Source organism: Anarrhichthys ocellatus, unplaced genomic scaffold (assembly GCF_004355925.1).
Source record: "Anarrhichthys ocellatus isolate YVR2014 unplaced genomic scaffold, GSC_Weel_1.0 scaffold44, whole genome shotgun sequence".
NCBI lineage: Eukaryota > Metazoa > Chordata > Actinopteri > Perciformes > Anarhichadidae > Anarrhichthys > Anarrhichthys ocellatus.
The window spans coordinates 3879672-3890759 of NW_022280074.1; the positions used below are offsets into that span (position 1 = coordinate 3879672).

General features: G+C 47.6%; 1 protein-coding gene across 2 annotated transcripts in view; it reads right to left on the minus strand.

The window, feature by feature from the left end:
- Positions 1-543: 543 nt before the first annotated feature.
- The window catches only part of wu:fa11c10 (protein FAM110B), a 21142-nt gene continuing 10597 nt past the window's right edge, over positions 544-11088 (minus strand). For both annotated transcript variants that reach the window (XM_031868835.1, XM_031868834.1), the window contains exons 2-3: positions 3777-4192; positions 544-3431 (exon numbers count right to left, since the gene is read on the minus strand). In XM_031868835.1, the coding sequence (XP_031724695.1) occupies positions 2021-3421 (1401 nt within the window). In that variant the 5' untranslated portion in view covers positions 3422-3431; positions 3777-4192 and the 3' untranslated portion in view covers positions 544-2020. The remainder of the gene's footprint in view (positions 3432-3776; positions 4193-11088) is intronic.

Consider the following 11088-nt stretch of genomic DNA (forward strand, 5'->3'; position numbering starts at 1 on the left):
TTCCCCTCCAACAGTGTGTTTAATTGAGCAGTAGCTCTCTTTAACAAGGACGCAGAGCTCTGAAGCAGGGTGTGGTGCTGGGGGAGAACTTTGGTGGTGGGGGGGGGGGGTTCATCACAACCGGCTTCAAGACTAGTCATGGGAGCGACTTAATGAGAGGCTACAAAGACTAAGAGCAGAGCTGTTCGCACGCATGTCGACATTTTTTTTTTCTTCCATCTAAATAATGGAGGGGCCGCTGACAAGAACACGATTCATAGTAAACAAAAAGCCGTCCAGAGGAGATCAGTGGAAGTGCTGTGTGTCCATTATTGATGCTGAAATGAGGGGCCAAACACCTGCTTCTGCTGAACTGGACCCGCACACCAGATCTTTCACATTATACAGCAAGCATTTGGCGGCAGCAGCGCTTCATAAACCCTCAAAACACTGAAGAAATCAAGATGAGCAGCCGTTTGCAGCCGTATGGTGGAACCAGGTCACCGTGTTTTAGTCAGCTTGAAAGACCAGAAAAAATAAGAAAAGAAACAGCGAACAAGTACATACTTTAACATTGTTTTTATTATTAATTGTTTAGAATACACCACTGTAAAACATTTTGGATCTCTCACTTGAAGACTCTTTGGGCATCACCGTGTGCTCTCCAGCCCTCTGTGGACTCCGCTCTTCATCTGTGATGGAACAGGTACGAAGAGGAGCAGCCTGGCCGGGGCTCACACTGAATGTGCTGAAACGTTAAAAAGGACGCAGGGGGCAGAGAAGCGGCGCAGGGGGAGACGGACCTCCTCTCTCGCTCCTGCTGCGACAAACAGGAAGTGGAATAATCTCACTCACTGTCACTGTGACCGGCGCCTGTATCTGCATGTGTTTAAATGGGATCCTACATGAACTGCAATTACGGTAGATGTGATCAGATTGCATTTAAGAGCGGAGATTGAATTCTGTACACAAAGTTGTCCAATATTAAAAAATACATTACGTTAAAACTTTCCAAATAAATATTGGTCCATATATTCGTTAGTATGGCAAGTGCATCTTCCCGAGACACTTTCAGAACCGCCATAGATATCTTCTTCTTTTCCTCTCTTCCGTCTGCCTTTTACCCGTCCTTTGATTTTTCTCTCCATTCTGATTGGAGGCAAAATAACTTGTTCACGCTACACTTACTTTAAAACCATCCACTTCTGAGCTCAACCCTCATCATGACTTGCTCCCCTCATGCGTGCCGAGACATACATCGTAAACAGATTCTTCTCCCGCTGCACCAGTGCAGTAATAATGTTTCTCACACACACACACACACACACATGCACACACACAGCTAACTGCTGCTGCTCCTGTATTTACTGTAATAGACCTGAATGTACGTCTGTGCCGTGAAGTGATTATCCGCGTGGGAGCAAAGTGTGCGCTTCGTTGAAACCCTAAAATGAATGTGTACAAAATGTCTCACTCGCATGCTGACAGAAATGTGTATAATAACAGTCTTACAGCCAAACGTTGTTTTTTTTGAAAATACAAATGTGTTTATGGAAGCTTTTTTTTTTTTATGTGACATTTCACAGTATCAACGTGGTTCTCTTCCTCCAGCAGTTTGCAGCCAAGGTCCAGTGGCTTTGTGCTGCGGAGCTCCCTGGTACACACACACACACACACACATGCGCTCACACACACAGACACACACACACAAAGTACCTTAACATGAGGAACCACAAATGCAAATTTCCTCTGCCTTCATCCTCATTTATACCGGTCTATTATTGCTTTTGTATACCAATATTGTTACACAAGATCAAGTGATGGAAAAGGGGAAATGTATCGTCCATTTAGTCCTGCAGGGAAGCAGTCCTGACTTGCAGCCCGGAAAACAATCACTGATGTGTAATTTCCAAAACAAGTGTCTTCACAGGAAAATGAAAAGAAACAACTGCTGGATTATCCTTAAATGTGACGTAAGGCAGCAGAAGATGTGCTTTCCCTTCTTCAGACATACAAAAAGTCCTTTCAAGTCCTCGTTAGTCTATACGTTAGACACGGCGTTGTTGGCGTCTCGCGCATGACGGATGCCGTACAGCCACTTGATGACTCGAGCGTTCCTCTCTATTACGGAGATCCCGTATGGGACCCGTTCGCTGGCCCGGGCAGGACCGTCGTCATCGTCTTCCTCGTCCGCCCTTGCCCGGCCGGCCTCGTCCCCGCACTCCGAGCTGGGCGTGCTGACGCTGCGGAGCTTGGAGACCGACACGATGTCCGAGTTGGCTCTCGTGAAACGCTCCACTCCCCCCATGCCCTCCACCTCCCCTGGGTCCAGCCCGCAGTAGTTGAAGAAGCGCTCCAGGTCGGCGGTGGCGCGGGAGTAGCGGTCGCTCAGGTCCGACTTGGACCGGTGCAAGGCTGGGTGCTTGCGGCCGGACCCCTTGGAGCTGGCGTTTGATATGCGGGTGAACGCGGGGGAGGCTGGCGGGATCATGCCGGCTAGGCCCAGCATGGGACTAGGCGGCAGGTAGACCGGAGGGGAGGGCAGGGTTTGGGACGGGACGACAAGCTGGGGCTTGGTTAGGTTCTGAGAGGGTGCAGGAGGTGGGCCCTGGGGGTGTGCGACCTGGCCCTGGGCAGTCTGTCTGGGCCTGAGTTGGGGCTGCAGCATGACCCTCTGAGGCTTCCTTATCTCAGCCTGAGGCCGAACGTCCACCCTGCGCACTGTCACTGAGTTCGGGGAGCTATAGGGCGCTGGAACCCCAATGCGGGGTACTCGTGCTGGAACAGGGGGCGGGCGGCGGGTGGGTTCTGCTGCGGGGGTCCGGAGGTTGTTGTTGAGCGGAGAGGAAGTGCAGGAGGAGGTGGAGGAGTTGATGGTGCCGTGGTTCAGCGGTTTGAGGTTGTTGAGGAGCCGGTTGCTCCTCTCTTGTTCTGCCGACAGGCTGCTGCCGATGCTCTTAGCGCCCGATGAGGGAGATGACGAGGAGGGGGAGGTGGAGGAAGAGGACTGGGAGCAGGGCATTGGTCCATCGCATACATCATTGATAAGATTGTTCAGAATATCCAAGTTAAGAGCAGGTCCTCGTCTCCACCCCGCTCCTTCCCTCCCTCCTCCGTTCTCCACGTCGGCTGGGCAGCGGGGAACTTTGCGGGCCGGTGGAGTGCTTATCTGGCACTGGAGCATCATCCCCGGGGGAACCAGGGGCTTGCGGATGATTGGCGCTTTGATGGGGGCCTGGCGGGTGAGGACCACCTGCTGGCTCTTCACATACTTAGCCTTGTCGGCTTCCAGGCGCTCCACGGCGCTCAGTTTGCGGGCCCCGGGCTCGACCTGGCGACGGAAGTAGTCCGGGCCCTTGTGAAGTATCCTGAAGGGCATGGCGGATGTGAAGGGGACCCCGGCCAGACGGCCGTCTGACGGCCGTAGGGTCTCCACCGGCATGCTCGACGAGCTGACAGAGAGAGAGAGAAAAATATTCTCCATCAGTCAAAAGACTTTTGAAACTGAATGATGTACGAGAGAACAGACAAGCCAATATGAATAGTATTTAGTGCGTTACAAAACGTGGTTCATAGCAACCACTGGACACAAGGAGATACAAGTTAGACTAGAGACAAACAGAGGGACTGACAGAGGGAGAGCTGGGTGAGAGTGGGCCTTTAATGGTCAACAAGCATCCTTTTAGAGCGCCCACATGTCCTCTCTAAGCTTAAGAAAATAGCTCTTTTGTACCCTCTCTTTTCTTCCCACTCTCCTCTCCCTCCCTCCCACCCGGAGCCACCTTTAACTTCCTTACCGGTCGCTGTGTTGCTGCTCTCACTTCTCTCCGTTTCTTCCCTGTCGCTCCCTCTTGCTCTTTTATCCTTCCTTCCCCACTGAGTCCACGCTCAGTGAAAGGCTACTTGTGGGACGGGGTCAGTCGGGGTCAGATTCCACATCAGGCCCGGCCAGACCACCTCTATTGAGCTCGGCGGTGACCCAGAAGGGGTTTTTGGCTGCAGATCGGGGTCACCGGTCAGCCACAGGGCAGCCGATCGGGAGCTCTCTTTAATCCGAAATGCAGGTCCGGTAGATCAGCCGGCAACGCGACAGCCTTTGAGATCTCCTTCACGATCTCTGTCCAACTCGTCCGTCAAGCACGTCCGCCTGTCCAGCTGTGAGACGACACAAAAAAAAATCCGTCCGGCAGCTCAGCTGGAGAGACCAACAGTCCTGGAGAGGGTTAAAAAGAGATAAAAGTCCAAGTCAGATAATAGCAGAGCTGTCTGTTTTCCGCCTGCCTCTCATTAACAAAAGCATCCACACGCACTGATATATACACACACACACACACACTCTCTCTCTCTCTCTCTCTCTCTCACACACACACACACACACACACACACACAAACACTTCTCCGGCTGACAGACGGGGGTCTCTTTTCAACACTGAAGTGGAGCAGACGGGACAGGCTTTAATACCGAGGCTGGCTCCTCCCACCCGGCCAATCACACGTCAAGCCAGGAGCCTCAGCGGGGCACAGGGGGCGGGGCGGGGAGGGCGGGAGATGCGCTCGCATTGGTCCCCCTCGAAAGGGTTTCTGACCAATTGGACCCATCCCCCCCTTCAGAGCACAACAAAACACCGGGGCAGGGTTTTCATTCAAATGAAAATTCTTTGAAAGGGAGAAAGGGGGGAGAGGAAAAAAAAAAAAGAGAGAGAGGACGACACCGGGCGAAAACAGCTGCAATGTTTTTGCATCGAGCTCAGCGGGGTGCTATGAAAACACTGAAAGCCCGCAGAACTGTTCCTCTTGTTAAGCTCTTTGTCTTCATCAGCGCAGAAGAGGAGACAAAGTGTGGACGGTGTGTGAACGACAGACGGAGAGTAAACAATAGACTTATTCCAAGTGTCATCGTGGTCCAATTAGTTTTCTAACCATGTCCTGGTGCTTGTAGTGCTGCGGCCTTCTGTCTTAAGACTGGCCTAATAAACACAACACTAGTTTCGAGACAAGACAAAGACAGGCAGTGAAAGTTTTGTTGGTTGGCACCTAATTACTTCTCCTGTATTTCTGGGTTTTAGGGATTCAAAACACTGCCATCTCTTTCTTCTTTTTCTCCAAGCTCAAACTTCCCAGAAAAACAATCCTCCCCCTCCCCGCTTCTTATCGTTTACAACGTTTCACTCCAGGGTTACATCACACCCAGTTCGTGGGCCCTCCTTCTCTTCCTCCTCCTCCAACATATCTATTCGCACATTTTTAATTAGTCTTTTTTTTAAGCCGTCTTCCTTCTCGTCTCCTTCAACATGTGACCCTGTTTCCCCCACATCCCCCCTCCCCCCCTCGCTCTCATCCCTGAACAGCAGCAGAGAGAAAGAGCAAAAGCGATCATGACAGCTTAGACTTGGACGGACACACGCACACACACACTTGCTTGCAGGAACTGCAGGAGCTTTAAAACCCACAGATATGCACAAACAGTCACACACGTCGCTTTCATCTCGACTGTGTGACAAACCAAAGAGAGGTTTAAAATAGTCTCGCTTAAATTACAAATGCATTTGCATCACAGAAAATAATGATTCACAAACATTCAGCGACCATAAGCCTTTCGGCAAACCTCTGGGGAGAACATTCAGAAGATCGAGCAAAAAAAATACTATAATGGAAATACTGACGAAAGTGATCCGAGTGAGAATAAAATGTAACGTCTTCTAGGCAAAGAAAGGAGGGATTGTTCAGTTAGTTTCAGGAAGACAGAAACCCAAGAGAGGTGCAGAAGACGATGATGACATCATTACAGCCTCCATGATCCTCAGACAGACAGACAGACCTTTACATTCTTGAGCTTAAATTAGTTAATAGATTACACGATTGATTCGCACACTGTTGGACTCTTTTTGAAAAATGTAGCCGCTGACTCAAGTGACATCACCAGAGGTAATTTATCAGGCTTTACACAGCTTCCTCTCTGGAGACACAAAAGGTTCCCTACAACCTTTTCCACATATGTAAAAGCAGTGGTCTCAAAAAGACCATTTTCTACTTCTCTCTGTCAGTCGTATATGTGACCGCTCATAGAAACGTGTCCTATAGAAAGACTTCACCAGAGAGACAAACGTCTAACGTTTAGTATGCTGTGGTCTTGTCATTACTCCTGCACAGGCCTCCCTCTACTGACAAAAAACACCCCTTTAGTCCAGATTTAGAGCCTTTTCTTGTCCACAAAAAAAACCATTTTCCTTGAAACAAATACTACGACAGAGGTCCCTCTTCATTGCGTAATGGTCTAAGATGTACACACACACTAACTTGGCCTCCTATCTGCCTTTTCCATAACATGACAATGTAATTTAAAGTCTCCATTCCTGAGTCCGATATTTAAACATGACTACAGTGGACAATTCATGTATCATGGGATATCTCTCCAGCTCAACCTTTATAAAAACACAAGGTTTTAACAACCATGCAGAGCTGTGTGCATGCAAACACACACACACACACACACACACACACACACACACACACACACACAGACCCCCGTCACACCCACGTAAACCCATTCAGCTGATCACTTTAATCCCATGATCCACTCATTATTCACTCTGTTTGTTACAACAGTTAAGTGGACACTGTTTGAGATGGAGAGAGAAAGAGTGTGAACAACTCTCAACAATCATTGTTGATACAAGGTTCCAAACATCTGCAGCAAAGGACTGAAACAGGTGAAATAAAAGCTGCTACATTCATTCAGCCTGCAATGAGATCAGATTTGGGAGTATGTTAATGCAACAACACATTTAACTTTCTTTATCGGCATTGAGAAGACATGCAAATAATGTCAGCCTGGAATAAAAACAGCAGCTACAGTTCTTGGGTACCTCACTTTCTACAGGGCCAGACAGCTAAAAAACAAGGTGTGAATTGATCAAGCAACAAAATGAGTCAAGAGATGAGTGTGTGTGTGTGTGTGTTAAGAATGACTTCCATGGGAAACACAACACGTCTCTGAGGCCATCCGTCTCCTTTTTCTAGCTTTCCATTCATGTTCTGTTCCACAGTTTCACAAACAGCTGATGTCTCCAAAAAAGCGACGAGCACAGCGAGAGGTCGAGGAGTGACCTTTCTGTTCTGTCACATGCTAACCACTGCGTGGTTTTGAATTTGACTGCCTTTTACATTTGGCTTTCCAACCGCAAAATATTAGCGGGTAACGGTATGTTTTTTCTAATGATGTCTGCTGTGTGTGTGGGAGAGAGAGATTGTGTTTCATAGCGTGTGAGTAATACCGTAGAAAGAGGAGAACAAGAACAGAGAGATGAAAGTGTGCTCGGTATTGTCTCTGAATCTCTGGGACCAGAGATGCCGCAAAGGGTGGCAGAGGAAGCTCCAGCTGAAAGGATGGGATGACTACGTTTTCCACCACAGCTGACTCTGGTCATCGAGCAACCGGCCTGCTTAAGACTGATTACAGGGAGAGCCCATGACTGGGAGCAATTTGCCTCGCCAATAATTCCCTCGCACCAAGTTACCGAGTGACTGAACGAACAGCAAAGGAAATGGGTTTTAGTAGGAGACACGAGAAGAAAGAGGCCAGATCCGATGGTTATTTTTTTTTAGAATTTTGCTTCCTAGAAAATGTCCTAAATCATGACAAATAAACAAACAAGATGCAGCAGCACACCGAGGGTCCAAACATTGAGGGGCATGCGTGTGGTCTGTGACACCAGCTGGCTTGGTCGTATCGCAGTGGCCCTGGTCCTAGCGGCGGACATTGACCTCAGATTGTATAGAAAACAACAGAGAGCCAACCTAAAGAGATGTCACCAGAAACCCCCTCCTGACACTGAGGAACACATCTGTAATCACGTGAACTAAGTGAATGATGAAGGTGTAAATAACCGGATAAAAGGAGATTTAAAACGACTTCTGTCTCAGAGGTCTGGTCGAGCTACAGTAAACAACTTTCCCCAAGCTGGAGGGGATTCAACATCTTTCTATACTGGAAAATAATGTTTAAATTATTCAATCTGTGAGAAAAATCTCTGTATCCTAAATGTTCTTTGAAAGAGTCACCTTCACCCCAAGCAGAGAGAGAGAGAGGAGGGGGGGAGCTGTGGTGGGTTAGTCAGCAGTGATTTCTCAGGTTCATCGGCCGCTGGAGGGACGAGCAGGAAGCAGTGACGCATTTCACGACAGGGAAGACAGAAAGACAAACAAACGCATTCAGCTGGAGTGTTTGCTTCTGACTGTGAGCGACCAGCAGGTTGACCCCGTTTTAGGATGACCGTCTATTTCTGGGCGTTTTGCCTCTTTGCCACACAATGCACGGGCAACTGCTGCAGATGAATCACACACTGATGGATGCTGGTACACCGACTGTTCCGATCTAGTCGCTGCTTAACAATAACAAAGCACTACTAAAAAACAAGAAAACAAGTACAGACTTCACTAAAATCTCTCAACACCAAATAGGGTATTATTGCTTTTACCTGCTCAATCAACCTCTTTTTAAAAAGGTGGAGCTCCATGATACCAACTGTGACTACACACATGGGTCTTTGTAACAGTAAAAGTGACAGCAAACAACAGAAAAGATAGGAAATAGTCATTTTACAAGACGACAACTCAAGGTCCCCTGACTAGCTTTTCCCAGAGTGCATCATGTCCATATACTAACAAAAGGATATTTATTTAGAACTAATAAATGCAGATACATACAGTAAATACAGAGAGAGAGGTCACACGTTAGTGTCAGTTACAGAAGAGCATATCTGTAGCAGGGAGTCAGGGTTTGCTCAAGGACAGTTTGGCTGCTTACAAATAGTTCTAACAACTCTACAGTCATGCTTGCAGCTAAATGCTAATATCCGAATGCTAACATTTGTTAATTAGCACTAAACACAAAGTTCAGCTGAGGTTATAAACAAAAAAAAAAAAAAAAAGTTGGACCCGATGACGGCGCAAGAGTAAAATTTAGGAGATCGCCAAAGTCGGTACCATGAATGTAGTTTTTGGGATATTTAAAGTTATTTACAGCTGTGGACTCTCTGACATCACCACCTTACCTTGACAGAGAAATATGTGCTTTCTTTGTGATATTGCTGGATTCAGAGGCTGTGCATTAAAGAGACAGGATAGGAAACAAGAGAGGAGGTTCTGAAGGGAGGACCACCCCTTAACATTTCCATAATCTGATGAACACCAATCACACCCCAGGCTTAATGAGCTCAGTTAAGCATCTTGTATCTTCTGGTTTAATAATACCTAAAGGAAAATAGGCCAAAACCTGAGTACTCAAAAAGCTTCAGTTTGGAAGTCACTAAAAAGCTTAAAAAGAAGAGTTCAAAAGGTTATCAGTCACGCCCCGTCCAGGATCATTTAGGGAGCTCCAAAGACAGCTAATGAAGACAGAGAGGCGAGCACCGGTCCTCACGGGATGCAGCCCGTACTGCCCTCAACTCACCACACTGAACCGTGTGGTCAGCAGCTCACTTCCTCCTCAAAACAGCACTTGGCTGGGTAGAGACATGCATGACTGAGGTGGACTACAGGGGGTTATGCAACCCTCATATGCATCAGGGTCTAGACAACCACTGGACCATAAGCAGTCAGTTCTTATAGCATCTGGGTTCATCTTTGTATGGCCCTCCCCCACCCCATATCCACCTCTGCCTGCGCCTGTGGCCTCGGGAAACACACACATCCCTGCACAATTACACCCAGGGGTGGGGTGAGGAGGATTCCAATGAAGTCCTGTCTTGTGTGTGTATATTTGTAGCTGTGCATCCACGATTGTCAACATCCTTGTCTGTGTGTGTGTGTGTGTGTGTGTCTCTGAGGAAGAGAGTTTTGACTGAGTAGGTAATCAGTGGAGAGCAGGTGGCGAAGTCTTCCCACGGGAAAACTTAACTCGGCAGCTAATGCAAACATATTATAAAATCTGCCATTTGCCCACATTAAAAATAAACAAAAACTTGTTGTGTGTTGAAACATGAACAAAAACAACACAATATATTACAACAACAAAAAAAAAAAAGTTGGCACAACACTGTTGATTAAGTTATTCGGTATTCAGTTGTCTCTTCAGAATTAAACCAACATTTTGAAGATAGCAACTCTGTGACAGAACTCTGGTACATTTTTGAAGGCCGGCAGACAACTTTAAGTCTTGTTTGAGGTACACAAGGTCTCCTTAGGTCACTTCAGATATATCTAATGATAAGATGTTGGGTGGTTATCTTTCTCCCGGTACTGGGTAACGTGCATGCAGGATTACGACTCTTGAGATTTACAATACCTGCAGGGATTCTGGCATTGCTGAGCCTCTGTAGAGCGAAACAACTCTGATCCAGCGAAGAACAAAAATTCTGCTGATTATGGAAACTGCAATGATACCCCTCAAACTGATCCTCTTTTGGGAAATGTGTAATTTCAAGTGTGTGTGCGTGTTTGGATCACTGGCTTGAGGCTGGTAACACGCACATACAGACATATGTGCGCATACAGACAAAAATGCACACTAATGAAATTACATGCCAGCTGCAGACAAAAAGATACAGAACTACTGCATACCTGTACAGTCACGTGTGTACACACACACACACACACGCACACACACACACACACACACACACACACACATGGTGGAGATAGAAGGCAAACGAAAAAGTAAAAATCCCCTCCTTCAACATGGTGATGAACGCATTCCAGAGACGCGCAGGCCTGGACGCAATCACATACTGATGTCCACAGTCAGCTACAGAGCCACCACACACACACACTGGTGTGGGAGGAACAGTGGTCACCGTGGAGTCGCCTCAATGGCTAGGCCTCACTGTTGGCTTGAATACAGGGAGTGTTTCAATCACGTGCACACATACACCGTTGGTTGCACACACATGCACACTGGACAAACTGTACTCTTTCACCGACTGTTAACCCTTTATAATCCCCGATTACCTCTCCACTGACAGAGAGAGAGAGAGAGGTGCGGAAAGTCTAAAGAGCGGTCATGGTACAGTGAGTTTCTGTCTGTTTTAGACAACAGCCTGTTGTTGTAGTACGCACGCGCGCGCACACACACACACACACACACACACACACACACACACACACACACAC